This window comes from Mustelus asterias, unplaced genomic scaffold (assembly GCF_964213995.1).
Source record: "Mustelus asterias unplaced genomic scaffold, sMusAst1.hap1.1 HAP1_SCAFFOLD_2329, whole genome shotgun sequence".
In the NCBI taxonomy this organism is placed as follows: domain Eukaryota; kingdom Metazoa; phylum Chordata; class Chondrichthyes; order Carcharhiniformes; family Triakidae; genus Mustelus; species Mustelus asterias.
Genome location: NW_027592274.1, coordinates 42145 through 58608, shown reverse-complemented (window position 1 = coordinate 58608; position 16464 = coordinate 42145). Strand labels below are relative to the sequence as shown.

Genomic DNA, 16464 nt, shown 5'->3' with positions numbered 1-16464 from the left:
CCCCATATCCCGTTAGCCCCTAGAAACATAGAAGATAGGAGCAGGAGGAGGCCACTCGGCCCTTCGATCATGGCTGATCATCCAACTCAATAGTCTAATCCTGCTTTCTCCCCATAACCTTGGATCCCATTCACCCCAAATTAGCCGCCTCTTGAATAGATTTAATATTTTGGCATCAACTACTTCCTGTGGGAATGAATTCCACAGGCTCACCGGGTGAAGAAATGTCTCCTCACCTCCGTCCTAAATGGTCTACCCCGAATCCTCAGACTGTGACCCCCTGGTTCTGGACTCCCCCCACCATCGGGACCATCCTCCCTGCATCCACCCTGTCCAGTCACAGAAATCACAGAAACCCTACAGTGCAGAAGGAGGCCATTCGGCCCATCGAGTCTGCACCGACCACAATCCCACCCAGGCCCTACCCCCACATATGTTTACCCGCTAATCCCTCTAACCTATCCATCTCAGGACTCTAAGGGGCAATTTTTAACCTGGCCAATCAACCTAACCCGCACATCTTTGGACTGTGGGAGGAAACCGGAGCACCCGGAGGAAACCCACGCAGACACGAGGAGAATGTGCAAACTCCACACAGACAGTGACCCGAGCCGGGAATCGAACCCAGGACCCTGGAGCTGTGAAGCAGCAGTGCTAACCACTGTGCTACCGTGCCGCCCCTATCAGAGTCCTGTTAGAATTTTATAAGTCTCTATGAGATCCTCCCTCATTCGTCTGAACTCCAGTGAAAACAATCCTAACCGAGTCAATCTCTCCTCGTACATCAGTCCCGCCATCCCCGGAATCAGCCTGGTAAACCTTCGCTGCACTCCCTCGAGAGCAAGAACATCCTTCCTCAGAAAAGGAGGCCAAAACTGCCCACAATACTCTAGGTGTGGCCTCATCAGACAGAAGAGCGATATCTAATTTCTTCCTGAAATCGCACAACCTTTTTGGCCTCAGCTACTTTCTGTGGGAGTGAATTCCACACATTCACCACCCTCTGGGTGAAGAAATTTCTCCTCACCTCAGTCCTAAAAGGTTTACCCCTTATCCTCAAACTGTGACCCCCTAGTTCTGGACTCCCCCCACCATCGGGAACATTCTTTCTGAATCCGCCCTGTTAGAATTTTATAAGTTTCTATGAGATCCCCTCTCACTCTTCTCAACTCCAGTGAATATAATCCTCACCGACTTAGTCTCTCCTCATATGACAGACCTGCCATCCCAGGAATCAGCCTGGTAAACCTTCGCTGCGCTCCCTCTATAGCAAGGACATCCTTCCTCAGATAAAGAGACCAAAACTGCACACAATACTCCAGGTGTGGCCTCACCAACGCCCTGTACAATTGCAGCAAAACATCCCCATCCCTATACTCAAATCCTCTCGCTATGAAAGCCAACATACCATCTGCCTTCTTTACTGCCTGCTGTACCTGCGTGCTTACTCTCAGCATATCCATTGACTCTGTCTACACTTCCCGCTGCCTCGGGAAAAGCAGCCGGCATAATCAAGGACCCCCCCACGCACCCCGGACATTCTCTCTTCCACCTTCTTCCATCGGGAAAAAGATACAAAAGTCTGAGGTCACGTACCAACTGAATCAAGAACAGCTTCTTCCCTGCTGCTGTCAGATTTTTGAATGGACCTACCTCACATTAAGTTGACCTTTCTCTACACCCTAGCTGTGACTGTAACACTACATTCTGCACCCTCTCCTTTCCTCCTCTGTGAACGGTATGCTTTGCCTGTATAGCGCGCAAGAAACAATACTTTTCACTGTATCCCGATACATGTGACAATAGAATCCCGACAGTACAGAGGGAGACCATTCAGCCCAACGAGTTTATACCGACCACAATACCACCCAGGCCCTATCCCCATAACCTCAAGCAATTACCCACCAATCCCCCTGACACTAAGGGGAATTTAGCACCGCCAAACCACCTAATCTGCACATAGCACAGGTAGCATAGCATCGGCACCGTAGCACAGTGGTTAGCACTGCTGCTTCACAGCACCAGGGACCCGGGTTCGATTCCTGGCTTGGGTCACTGTCTGTGCGGAGTCTGCACGTTCTCCCCGTGTCTGCGTGGGTTTCCTCCGGGTGCTCCGGTTTCCTCCCACAGTCTGAAAGACGTGCGGTTAGGGTGCATTGACCCAAACAGGTGCCGGACTGTGGCGACTCGGAGAATTTCACAGTAACTTCATTGTAGTGTTAATGTAAGCCTACTTGTGACTGATAAATACATAAACTTTTAACATCTTTGGACACTAAGGGGCAATTTAGCATGGCCAATCCACCTAACCTGCACATCTTTGGACACTAAGGGGCAATTTAGCATGGTCAATCCGCCTAACCTACACATCTTTGGACACTAAAGGCAATTTAGCATGGCCAATCCCCCTAACCTGCACACCTTTGGACACTAAGGGGCAATTTAGCATGGTCAATCCACCTAACCTACACATCTTTGGACACTAAGGAGCAATTTAGCACGGCCAATCCACCTAACCTGCACATCTTTGGACACTAAGGGGCAATTTAACATGGCCAACCCACCTAACCTGCACATCTTTGGACACTAAGGGGCAATTTAGCATGGCCAATCCACTCAACCTGTACATCTTTGGACACTAAGGGGCAATTTAGCATGGCCAATCCACCTAACCTGCACATCTTTGGACACTAAGGGGCAATTTAACATGGCCAACCCACCTAACCTGCACATCTTTGGACACTAAGGGGCAATTTAGCACGGCCAATCCCCCTAACCTGCACATCTTTGGACACTAAGGGGCAATTTAGCATGGCCAATCCCCCTAACCTGCACATCTTTGGACACTAAGGGGCAATTTAGTATGGCCAATCCACCTAACCTGCACATCTTTGGACACTAAGGGGCAATTTAACATGGCCAACCCACCTAACCTGCACATCTTTGGACACTAAGGGGCAATTTAGCACGGCCAATCCACCTAACCCGCACATCTTTCGGAGTGTGGGAGGAAACCGGAACACCCGGAGGAAACCCACGCAGACACGGGGAGAACGTGCAGACTCCGCACAGACAGTGACCCAAGTCCGGGAATCGAACCCGGGTCCTTGGCTCTGTGAGGCAGCAGTGTTAACCCACTGTGCCTTGTTGTCTGAAGGATAATAATAAATCAAATGAATAAATCCCTCCCGATCTCGGTCTGAAACCTCCCCGAGCTCCTCCCTTGCCCTCCCCGCGGACGCTCAGTGGGGACGGGGCCACTCACCGACATTGGGCCGGGTCCGCTGCTGCCCGCTCTGCCCGCCCTGCCGGTAGGCCGTGGTCATCTTCAGGTTGAACATGGGCTCCAGGCGAGTCGAACCGCGGTAAATCCATTCGCAGCGCTTATCATCCTTCAGCGAGAGGGAAGAAAGACAGAAGGAAAAGAGCAAAAGTACCTTCCCAGGGTGGGGTGGGGGGAGGAAAACAGACTCGCCGGTGTCAGAGCGGGAGAAACGCGACGTCCCCTGGGCAGAACGATGCCCCGCGGCACCGAGACTCCCGCCAGTCACACTCCCGCCTCAGAGTTCCTGGGTGCGATTCCCACCCCTCTCACTCGAGGGACGCGAGACTGTGACGCAGGCCGACACTGCCAGGGGGCAAGACGTGGGTGAGGTAAGAGGGCAATTATTTCGAGGGCGAGAGAGCAGAGGCTGGAAACGTGAACCACACAATCCCGACGCTTCATCGAGTCTGCACCGACTCCCCCGAAAGAGCATCTCACCCAGGCCCACTCCCCTCCACCCTATTCCCATACCCTTGCACATTTACCATAGCCAATCCACCTCACCTACACATCTTTGGACACTAAAGGGCAATTTAGCACGGCCAATCCACCTAACCTACACATCTTTGGACACCAAGGGGCAATTTAGCATGGCCAATCCACCTAACCTACACATCTTTGGACACTAAGGAGCAATTTAGCATGGCCAGTCCACCTAACCTGCACATCTTTGGACACCAAGGGGCAATTTAGCACGGCCAATCCACCAAACCTGCACATCTTTGGACACTAAAGGGCAATTTAGCACGGCCAATCCACCTAACCTACACATCTTTGGACACCAAGGGGCAATTTAGCACGGCCAATCCACCAAACCTGCACATCTTTGGACACTAAAGGGCAATTTAGCACGGCCAATCCACCTAACCTACACATCTTTGGACACTAAGGGGCAATTTAGCACGGCCAATCCACCCTAACCTGCACATCTTTGGACACTAAGGGGCAATTTAGCACGGCCAATCCACCTAACCTGCACATCTTTGGACACTAAGGGGCAATTTAGCACGGCCAATCCACCCTAACCTGCACATCTTTGGACACTAAGGGGCAATTTAGCATGGCCAATCCACCCTAACCTGCACATCTTTGGACACTAAGGGACAATTTAGCATGGCCAATCCACCCAACCTGCACATCTTTGGACACTAAGGGGCAATTTAGCACGGCCAATCCACCCTAACCTGCACATCTTTGGACACTAAGGGGCAATTTAGCATGGCCAATCCACCCTAACCTGCACATCTTTGGACACTAAGGGGCAATTTAGCACGGCCAATCCACCCTAACCTGCACATCTTTGGACACTAAGGGGCAATTTAGCACGGCCAATCCACCTAACCTGCACATCTTTGGACACTAAGGGGCAATTTAGCACGGCCAATCCACCTAACCTGCACATCTTTGGACACTAAAGGGCAATTTAGCACGGCCAATCCACCTAACCTACACATCTTTGGACACTAAGGGGCAATTTAGCATGGCCAATCCACCTAACCTACACATCTTTGGACACTAAGGGGCAATTTAGCATGGCCAATCCACCTGACCTACACATCTTTGGACACTAAGGGGCAATTTAGCATGGCCAATCCACCTAACCTGCACATCTTTGGACACTAAAGGGCAATTTAGCATGGCCAATCCACCTAACCTGCACATCTTTGGACACTAAGGGGCAATTTAGCATGGCCAATCCACCAAACCTGCACATCTTTGGACACCAAGGGGCAATTTAGCACGGCCAATCCACCTAACCTGCACATCTTTGGACACTAAGGGGCAATTTAGCACGGCCAATCCACCCTAACCTACAACCAAAAGAGAAAATGCTGGGAAATCTCAGCAGGTCTGGCAGCATCTGTAAGGAGAGAAAAGAGCTGACGTTTCGAGTCCAGATGACCCTATGACAAAGGGAGGGACGATTTCAGATTCCAGCATCCACAGTAATTTTCTTTGGTCCATCTAACCTGCAGATCTGTGGACACTAAGGGGCCATTTAGCACGGTCAATCCTCCTAATCTGTACATCTTTGGACACTAAGGGAGAATTTAGCACGACCAATCCACCTAACCCATACATCTTTCAGACTGTGGGAGGAAACCTGAGCACCCGGAGGAAACCCACGCAGACGCGAGGAGGAGGTGCGCTTGCCGGGCTGTCCGAGGGTCAGCGCCCGGGGAGTGCCGGGTTTTGTGAGCCTTTCTTTGGCAGCGTTTGCTGATCTCAGAAGAGATCTACAAACGCAAGAAGACTTGAGCCCTGAAGGATGCTTCAGAGAGGGAGGAGATAGATTCTACATTGAGGATGCTTCTTTTCCCAGACTTGGTGGTATTTATTTTCCGTGACATAGATAAAGTTAATGTTTAGTTAAAGTTTAGTAAATGAGTTGCAACAGTTTGAGTTGGTACCAGGCGTGTTAAGTAAATAAATTGTTGTCCTTGTTCGTCCAATTAAACTGGAACGCTTGGAAGGTGTTTCAATTAAAGGCTGTGCCTTTGCATCCTAGTCTCTCCCACTAATGGAGACATCTTCCCCACGTCCACTCTATCCAGGCCTTTTGAGTATTCTGTAAGTTTAAATGAGATTCCCCCCCCTCCCGCTCCATCGAGTGCAGAGCCAGGGTCCTCGGACGCTCCTCGCAATGCCTCCCCCCAGAAGCAGCTTACCAGAAAGAGGATCTTGACCAAGCTGCCGTCCACCTCCTCAACCCGAGACTTCCACCAGGTGCCTTCCCACTCGGTCTTGATCTGCTGCCCGTTCTTCAGCAGCACCATGGGCCTGTTGGGGTAGGCGGTGATGTACTCTTCGATGAAGTCCCGGCAGGAGACGTCCTCGATGTCCTCCCAGGTCTTGGTCACTGTGTTGGGGGGGGGGGGTCAGGGGGAAGAGGAGGCAGGCATTACCAGCTGTCCCAGCAGGCCGAGACTCGACCCCCCCCCACCTCCACTCGGAGCGCCTCCTCAAATGTGACCCCTGTTCTGCCCCCTCAGACCTGGCAAACCAGTAGCATGTCCGCTACGACACTATAGTTAAGAAAGCCCCACCAACGTCTCTACTTTCTCAGAGGACTAAGGAAAGTTTGACACGTCGGCTACACATCTCACCATAAGACATAGGAGCAGAATGAGGCCACTCGGCCCATCGAGTCTGCTCCGCCATTCAATCATGGCTGATATTTTTCTCATCCCCATTCTCCTGTCTTTTCCCCATAACCCCCGATCCCCTTATTAATCAAGAACCGATCTATCTCTGTCTTAAAGACACTCAATGACCCGGCCTCCACAGCCTTCTGCGGCAAAGAGTTCCACAGATTCACCACTCTCTAGCTGAAGAAATTCCTCCTCATCTCTGTTTTAAAGGATCGTCCCTTTAGCCTGAGGTTGCGCCCTCTGGTTTTTCCTACTAGTGGAAACATCCTCTCCACGTCCACTCTATCCAGGCCTTGCAGTATCCTCTAAGTTTCAATAAGATCCCGCCCCTCATCCTTCTAAACTCCAACGCGTACAGAGCCAGAGTCCTCAACCGTTCCTCATGCGACAAGCTCTTCATTCTAGGGATCATTCTTGTGAACCTCCTCTGGACCCTTTCCGAGGCCAGCACATCCTTCCTTAGATACGGGTCCCAAAACTGCTCACAATACTCCAAATGGGGTCTGACCAGAGCCTTATACAACGTCAGAAGTACATCCCTGCTCTTGTATTCTAGCCCTCTCGACATGAATGCTAACATTGCATTTGCCTTCCTAACTGCCGACTGAACCTGCATGTTAACCTTAAGAGAATCTTGAACAATGACTCCCAAGTCCCTTTGTGTTTCTGATTTCCTAAACATTTCCCCATTTAGAAAATAGTCTATCCTCCATTCCTCCTCCCAAAGTGCCATAACCTCACACTGTTCCACATTGTATTCCATCTGCCACTTCTTTGCCCACTCTCCTAACCTGTCCAAGTCCTTCTGCAGCCCCCCTGCTTCCTCAATACTACCTGTCCCTCACCAATTCTTACAGACGCACAATAGAAAGCATCCTTTCCGGATGTATTTTTCTTTCTATTCATCCGTGGGCCATGGGCGTCGCTGGCTGGTCCAGCATTTATTGCCCATCCCTAGTTGCCCTTGGAGGGAGCAGTTGAGAGTCAACCACATTGCTGTGGCTCTGGAGTCACATGTAGGCCAGACCGGGGTAAGGACGGCAGATTTCCTTCCCTAAAGGGAACCAGATGGGTTTTTCCCACAATGGGTCAGGAGCAGATTCTTAATTCCAGATATTTTTTATTGAATTCAAATTCCACCATCTTCCGGGGCGGGATTCGAACCCGGGTCCCCCAGGAGGTTAGCTGAGTTTCTGGATTAATAGTCTAGCGATAATACCATGAAGCCATTAAATCCTTTGTATCACAGCTTGGTATGGCTCCTGCTCTGCCCAAGGCCGCAAGAAAAACTACAAAGGATCGTGAATGTAGCCCAGTCCCATCTCACAAACTAGCCTCCCATCCATTGACTCTGTCTACACTTCCCGCTGCCTCGGGAAAAGCAGCCAGCATAATCAAGGACCCCACGCACCCCAGACATTCTCTCTTCCACCTTCTTCCGTCGGGAAAAAGATACAAAAGTCTGAGGTCACGTACCGACCGACTCAAGAACAGCTTCTTCCCTGCTGCTGTCAGATTTTTGAATGGACCTACCTCGCATTAAGCTGATCTTTCTCTACACCCTAGCGATGACTGTAACACTACATTCTGCACTCTCTCCTCTCCTTCTCTATGAACGGTATGCATTGTCTGTATAGCGCGCAAGAAACAATACTTTTCACCTGTATCCCGATACATGTGACAATAATAAATCGAATCAAAAACGCAGCCTTGGCCAGCCTCAGGGCGGTAGTCAGGGTTTTTGCTCGCTACGTCCAGAATGGGAAGATGGTTTCCACTTCTGAGACATCAGTCCATAATCCAGACCGACATTCCCAGTGCCAGGATGAGGAAAACTCCTGGATCCCATTGCCCTCAGCTTTCTCAACTCCTTCTACCAGTTATAAATAAAGTGATTCGCCCACATGGATTTATTTATTTGTGGGACATGGGCGTCGCTGACTAAGTCTACATTTAATTACCCATCCCTAATTACCCCTCGAGAAGGTGGTGGGTGAGCCGCCTTCTCGAACCCGCCGCAGTCCCCGTGTGTGGGGTAGGTACACCCACAGCGCTGTTAGGGAGGGAGTTCCGGGATTGTTATTGGACATCAGTCAGTCCCCGTGTGTGGGGTAGGTACACCCACAGTGCTGTTAGGGAGGGAGTTCCAGGATTGTTATTGGACATCAGTCAGTCCCCGTGTGTGGGGTAGGTACACCCACAGTGCTGTTAGGGAGTTCCAGGATTGTTATTGGACATCAGTCAGTCCCCGTGTGTGGGGTAGGTACACCCACAGTGCTGTTAGGGAGGGAGTTCCGGGATTGTTATTGGACATCAGTCAGTCCCAGTGTGAGGGGTAGGTACACCCACAGTGCTGTTAGGGAGGGAGTTCCAGGATTTTGACCCCAGCCACAGTGAAGGAACGGCCGATATATTTCCAAGTCGGAATGGTGAGTGGCTCGGAGGGGAAACTTGCAGGCGGTGGGTGTTCCCCATGTGTCTGCTGCCCCCCCCTTGTCCTTCTAGATGGTAGAGGTGGCGGGTTTGGAAGGTGCTGTTGAAGGAGCCTTGGTGAGTCGCTGCGGTGCATCTTGTAGATGGTTCACACGGCTGTGTCGGTGGTGGAGGGAGTGAGTATTTGTGGTCAGCGTGTCGATCGAGCGGGGCTGCTTTGTCCTGGATGGGGTCGAGCTTCTCGAGTGTTGTTGGAGCTGCACTCATCCAGGCAAGTGGAGATTGTTGTTGGAGCCGCACTCATCCAGGCAAGTGGAGATTGTTGTTGGAGCCGCACTCATCCAGGCAAGTGGAGAGTGTCCATCACACTCCTGACTTGTGCCGTGTAGATGGTGGACAGGCTTTGGGGAGTCAGGAGGTGAGTTACTCTTCGCAGGATTCCCAGCCTCTGACCTGCTCTAGGAGCCACAGTATTGATATGGCTGGGTCCAGTTCAGTTTCGGGCTTTGCCCTGATGGCGTTGAGCTTCTGAAATCTGGAATTAAGAATCTACTGATAACCATCGTCGGAAAAACCAATCGGGTCCCCTTTAGGGAAGGAAATCTGCCGTCCTTACCCCGGTCTGGCCTACATGTGACTCCAGAGCCACAGCAATGTGGTTGACTCTCAACTGTCCCCAAGGGCAACTAGGGATGGGCAATAAATGCTGGCCCAGCCAGCGACGGCCGTGTCCCACGGATGGATAAAAAAAACCCCATCCCCACGCCACAATCAAAGACTGTCCGACACTGTTCCTACTTTAGGAGAAGGAACTCACGTGGTCTGCAGATGGGATAGAGTTCCGACAGGCTAACGTAGGAAGCGTAACCATCATCAAAAAAGATGAGGAACCTGAGAAGGGAAGGGAAACCAGGGATTAACACGACAGAGCAGCAGCTTTCAACTATATCTCCAGGATAATGTCCAGTTAATGGTAGGGCATTGGGGAGAGTTACAGAACAAAGAGATCTAGGGGCACAGGTTCATAGCACCTTGAAAGTGGAGTCACAGGTGGACAGAGTGGTGAAGAAGGCATTCAGCATGCTTGGTTTCATCGGTCAGAACATTGAGTACAGGAGTTGGGACGTCTTGTTGAAGTTGTACAAGACATTGGTAAGGCCACACTTGGAATACTGTGTACAGTTCTGGCCACCCTATTATAGAAAGGATATTATTAAACTAGAAAGAGTGCAGAAAAGATTTACTAGGATGCTACCGGGACTTGATGGTTTTAGTTATAAGTCCAACAGCCCACGGGAAGTTGAGGAACGGATATGTAAGGAGATTCTGGACAGGTGCAGAAAAAATAGGGTTGTTGTAGTGGGAGACTTTAATTTCCCTCACATAGACTGGAAATCGCTTAGGGCTGGGGGCCTGGATGGGGAAGAATTTATAAAATGCGTACAGGAAGGTTCTTTGGAACAATATGTTGACAGTCCAACTAGAGAGGGGGCTATACTGGACCTAGTACTGGGGAATGAGCCCGGTCAGGTCTTCAAAATTTCAGTAGGGGAACATGTGGCAAATAGTGACCACAATTCTGTAAACTTTAGGATAGTAATGGAAAAAGATGAGTGTTGTCCTATGGGTAAGGTGCTGAATTGGGGGAAGGCTAACTACAGCCGGATTAGGCAGGATTTGGTGGCAGTTGATTGGGAGAGGATGTTCGAGGGTAAATCCACATCTGGCATGTGGGAGTCCTTTAAGGAGAAGTTGATGGGACTGCAGGACAGGCATGTGCCTGTAAAGAGGAAGGATAGGAAAGGTAGGATTCGGGAGCCGCGGATAACCAGTGAAATTGTGGGTCTAATCAAAAAGAAAAGAGGCATACATGAGGTCCAGGCAGCTAAAAACAGATGGAACACTGGAGGAATACAGAGAAAGTAGAAAAAAACTCAAACAGGGAGTTAGAAGGGCAAAAAGGGGTCACGAAATCTCCTTGGCAGACAGGATTAAAGAGAATCCTAAGGCATTTTATACATACGTTAGGAACAAGAGGGAAAGAATCGGACCTCTCAGGGACAAAGGAGGGGAATTATGCTTAGAACCAAAGGAAGTAGGAGAGATCCTAAACGAATACTTTGCATCAGTATTCACAAAGGAGAGGGACATGTTGACTGGGAGTGTCACAGAGAGATGCGTTGACCCGTTAGAACAAATCTCAATTACAAGGGAGGAAGTGTTAGGTTTTTTAGGAAACATTAAGACAGACAAATCCCCAGAGCCGGATGGCATCTATCCTAGACTCCTCAGGGAGGCGAGAGATGCAATTGCTGGGCCTCTAACAGAAATCTTTGTCTCTTCACTGGACACAGGTGAGGTCCCAGAGGATTGGAGGATAGCAAATGTGGTCCCGTTATTTAAGAAGGGTAGCAAGGATAACCCGGGTAATTGTAGGCCAGTGAGCTTGACGTCCGTGGTAGGGAAATTGTTGGAGAAGATTCTTAGAGATAGGATATATGCGCATTTAGAACTGAATAATCTCATTAGCGATAGACAGCATGAGAGGGAGGTCATGCCTCACAAATTTGGTTGAGTTTTTGAGGAGGTGACAAAAACGATTGACGAGGGAAGGGCCGTGGATGTCGTCTATATGGATTTTAGTAAAGCGTTTGACAAGGTCCCTCATGGCAGGCTGGTGCAAAAGGTTAAATCTCACGGGATAAAAGGTGAGCTAGCTAGATGGGTGGAGAACTGGCTTAGCCATAGAAGACAGAGGATAGCAGTGGAGGGGTCTTTTTCCGGTTGGAGGTCTGTGACTAGTGGTGTTCTGCAGGGCTCTGGACTGGGACCTCTGCTGTTTGTGATTTATATATAAATGATTTGGAGGAAGATGTAGCTGGTGTGATCAGTAAGTTTGCGGACGACACGAAGATTGCTGGAGTTGCGGATAGTGATGAACATTGTCAGAGAATACAACAGGATATAGATAGGCTGGAACATTGGGCGGAGAAATGGCAGATGGAATTTAATCCAGATAAATGCGAAGTGATGCATTTCGGTAGATCTAATGTAAGGGGGAGCTATACAATAAATGGCAGAACCATCAGGAGTATAGACACACAGAGGGACGGTGGTGAAGAAAGCATATGGCATGCTTGCCTTTATTGGACAGGGCATAGAATATAAAAGTTGGCATATGATGCTGCAACTGTATAGAACGATGGTGAGGCCACATTTGGAACACTGCGTCCTGTTCTGGTCGCCACACTACCAGAAGGATGTGGAGACTTTGGAGAGAGTACAGAGAAGGTTTACCAGGATGTTGCCTGGTATGGAGGGTCTTAGCTATGAGGAGAGATTGGGTAAACTGGGGTTGTTCTCCCTGGAAAGACGGAGGATGAGGGGCGACCTAATAGAGGTGCATAAAATTATGAAGGGCATAGATAGAGTGAACAGTGGGAAGCTTTTTCCCAGGTCGGAGGTGACGAACACAAGGGGTCATGGGTTCAAGGTGAGGGTGGCAAGGTTCAACACAGATGTCAGGGGGACGTATTTTACACAGAGGGTGGTGGGGGGCCTGGAATGCACTGCCAAGCAAGGTGATTAAGGCGGACACGCTGGGATCGTTTAAGACTTATCTAGATAGCCACATGAACAGACTGGGAATAGAGGGATACAAAAGAATGGTCTAGTTGGGCACATGAGTGGCGCAGGCTTGGAGGGCCAAAGGGCCTGTTCCTGTGCTGTATTGTTCTTTGTTCTTGTTTGAGTGGCTGGATAGACTGGGACTTTTTTCTCTGGAGCGTAGGAGGCTGAGGGGTGATCTTATAGAGGTCTATAAAATAATGAGGGGCATAGATCAGCTAGATAGTCAATATCTTTTCCCAAAGGTAGGGGAGTCTAAAACTAGAGGGCACAGGTTTAAGGTGAGAGGGGAGAGATACAAAAGGGTCCAGAGGGGCACTTTTTTCACACAGAGGGTGGTGAGTGTCTGGAACGAGCTGCCAGAGGTAGTAGTAGAGGTGGGTACAATTTTGTCTTTTAAAAAGCGTTTAGATAGTTACATGGGTACGATGGGTATAGAGGGATATGGGCCAAATGCGGGCAATTGGGATGAGCTTAAGGGTTTAAAAAAAAGGGCGGCATGGACAAGTTGGGCCGAAGGGCCTGTTTCCATGCTGTAAACTTCTATGACTCCATAAATAACACAGGTAATACTGAGTTATATACAGGTCCTGGAGGAGGTGTTGCGGCTGGAGGGGTTACAGAGATAGGGAGGGGGTGTAGGGGCTGGAGGAGGTTACAGAGATAGGGAGGGGGTGTAGGGGCTGGAGGAGGTTACAGAGATAGGGAGGGGGTGTAGGGGCTGGAGGAGGTTACAGAGATAGGGAGGGGGTGTAGGGGCTGGAGGAGATTACAGAAATAGGGAGGGGGTATAGGGACTGGAGGAAGTTCGGGACAGGGAGGGGGTGTAGGGACTGTAGGAGGTTACATTGAGAGGGAGGGGGTATAGTGGCTGTAGGTTACAGAGATAGGGAGGGGTTGTAGAGGCTGGAGGAAGTTACAGAGATAGGGAGGGGGTGTAGGGGGCTGGAGGTTACAGATATAGGGAGGGGTTGTAGAGGCTGGAGGAAGTTACAGAGATAGGGAGGGGGTGTAGGAGGTTACAGTGATAGGGAGGGTGGTGTCGGGGCTGGAGGAGGTTACAGATAGGGAGGGGTGTAGGGGGCTGGAGGAGGTTACAGAGATAGCGAAGGGGTGTAGGGGCTGGAGGAGGTTACAGAGATGGGGAAGGGGTGCAGGGGCTGGTGGAAGTTACAGAGATAGAGAGAGTGGTGTAGGTGCAGAGATAGGGAGGGGAGCCTTGGTGAGTCGCTGCGGTGCATCTTGTAGATGGTACACACAGCTGCCACTGTGCGTCGGTGGTGGAGGGAGTGAGTGTTTGTGGTCAGCGTGTCGATCGAGTGGGGCTGCTTTGTCCTGGATGGTGTCGAGCTTCTCGAGTGTTCTTAGAATCCCGACAGTGCAAAAGGAGACCATTCTGCCCATCGAGCCTGCATCGAAAACAACCCCATTCAAGCCGTATCCCCGAACCTCGTGTATTTATCCTGCTAATCCCCCGACACGAAGGGGCAATTTAGCACGGCCAATCCACCGAACCTGCACATCTCTTTGGGACTGTGGGAGGAAACCGGAGCACCCGGAGGAAACCCACGCAGAGACGGGGAGAACGTGCAGACTCCGCACAGACAGTGACCCGAGCCGGGAATCGAACCCGGGTCCCTGGCACCGTGAGGCAGCAGTGCTAAGCCACTGTGCCAGCCAGCCGCACTCATCCAGGCAAGTGGAGAGTGTTCCACCCACACTTGTGTGTTGGCAGCATGTGGATGCAGCAGGGAAAATCGCCTCGGGATGTCCGTGCCTCGCTCACTGGCTGACACTCAGGGTCATGTGTCTCGTGGCAGCCTCCCTTGGCGCCTGCTCCCAGCAGACCCACAGCTGTCCCTGGCTCTGACAATAACTCACTTGTGAGAGAATGCCAACCAATACATCCAAGCTATAAACAAGATGCACTGGGGGACTGCCAGAGGTGGAAAAATAGACCATCACGTCAGGCTTGCATCGACCGCAGGATATGCGTTGTGCTGTGGGTCTCTCGTAGGTCACTCAGCAAGTAGATTCTCCAGTGGCAGAGAACTGGGGCTGAGGGAGCGCTGCACTGTGGGAGGGTCAGTGCTGAGGGAGCGCCGCACTGTGGGAGGGTCGGTGCTGAGGGAGCGCCGCACTGTGGGAGGGTCGGTGCTGAGGGAGCGCCGCACTGTGGGAGGGTCAGTGCTGAGGGAGCGCCGCACTGTGGGAGGGTCAGTGCTGAGGGAGCGCCGCACTGTGGGAGGGTCGGTGCTGAGGGAGCGCCGCACTGTGGGAGGGTCAGTGCTGAGGGAGCGCCGCACTGTGGGAGGGTCAGTGCTGAGGGAGCGCCGCACTGTGGGAGGGTCAGTGCTGAGGGAGCGCCGCACTGTGGGAGGGTCGGTGCTGAGGGAGCGCCGCACTGTGGGAGGGTCGGTGCTGAGGGAGCGCCGCACTGTGGGAGGGTCAGCACTGAGGGACTTTGCCTGCCCTCCTAGGTGGGTCTAAAAGATCCAAAGAGCACTAATGCAAGAAGAGCTGGAGGGGCTGGGGGTGAGGTCCACTCAATGTCACTGTCCAACAGTTAGATGACACGCTGAAAATATACTTCATTGGCTGTGCAGAGCTTTGCACAGTTTTGCGGCAGGAAAGACGCTAGAGAAACGCAGGTAATTCTTGTTGTTTGGAACCTGTTCCTTTTACCAGACAGCGCCGTGTGCTCCATTCCGTGCCGTCAATGGCATCAGAGACAACACACGGGCACAACGAACTCACTTCCATCAACTCATCATCATGAACCACATCACAACTCCTACACTGCACCCTTGTGTTACAAAGCTCACAGTGCTCCCGACACACACCACACAAACACCCCCTCCCTATCTCTGTAACCCCCTCCAGCCCCGACACACCCTCCCTATCTCCGTAACCTCCTCCAGCCCCTACACCCCCTCCCTATCTCTGTAACCTCCTCCATCCCCTACACCCCCTCCCTATCTCCGTAACCCCCTCCATCCCCTACACCCCCTCCCAATCTCTGTAACCCCCTCCAGCCCCTACACCCCCTCCCTATCTCTGTAACCCCCTCCAGCCCCGACACACCCTCCCTATCTCCGTAACCCCCTCCAGCCCCTACACCCCCTCCCTATCTCTGTTACCCCCTCCAGCCCCGACACACCCTCCCTATCTCTGTAACCCCCTCCAGCCCCTACATCCCCTCCCTATCTCTGTAACCCCCTCCAGCCCCTACACCCCCTCCCTATCTCTGTAACCTCCCTCCAGCACCTACATCCCCTCCCTATCTCTGTAACCCCCTCCAGCCGCTACACCCCCTCCCTATCTCTGTAACCTCCTCCAGCCGCTACACCCCCTCCCTATCTCTGTAACCCCCTCCAGCACCTACATCCCCTCCCTATCTCTGTAACCCCCTCCAGCCCCTACACCCCCTCCCTAACTCTGTAACCCCCTCCAGCCCCTCCATATCTCTGTAACCCCCTCCAGCCCCTACACCCCCTCCCTATCTCTGTAACCTCCTCCAGCCCCGACATCCCCTCCCTATCTCTGTAACCCCCTCCAGCCCCTACACCCCCTCCCTATCTCTGTAACCTCCTCCAGCCCCTACACCCCCTCCCTATCTCTGTAACCTCCTCCAGCCGCTACACCCCCTCCCTATCTCTGTAACCCCCTCCAGCCCCTACACCCCCTCCCTATCTCTGTAACCTCCTCCAGCCCCCTACCCCCCCTCCTATCTCTGTAACCCCCTCCAGCCCCTACACCCTCCTATCTCTGTAACCCCCTCCAGCCCCTACACCCCCTCCCTATCTCTGTAACCTCCTCCAGCCGCTACACCCCCTCCCTATCTCTGTAACCTCCTCCAGCCCCTACACCCCCTCCCTATCTCTGTACCCCCTCCAGCCCCTACACCCCCTCCCTATCTCTGTAATC

General features: G+C 51.8%; 1 protein-coding gene across 1 annotated transcript in view; it reads right to left on the bottom strand.

The window, feature by feature from the left end:
• Nucleotides 1–3265: 3265 nt before the first annotated feature.
• LOC144489583 (histone-lysine N-methyltransferase SETDB1-like) overlaps nt 3266–16464 on the bottom strand; it is a gene marked incomplete at its 3' end in the record, with an annotated part of 33250 nt that continues 20051 nt past the window's right edge. The window contains exons 8-10 of the mRNA XM_078207450.1: nt 9728–9801; nt 5995–6185; nt 3266–3392 (exon numbers count right to left, since the gene is read on the bottom strand). Coding sequence (XP_078063576.1) covers nt 3266–3392; nt 5995–6185; nt 9728–9801 — 392 coding nt within the window. The remainder of the gene's footprint in view (nt 3393–5994; nt 6186–9727; nt 9802–16464) is intronic.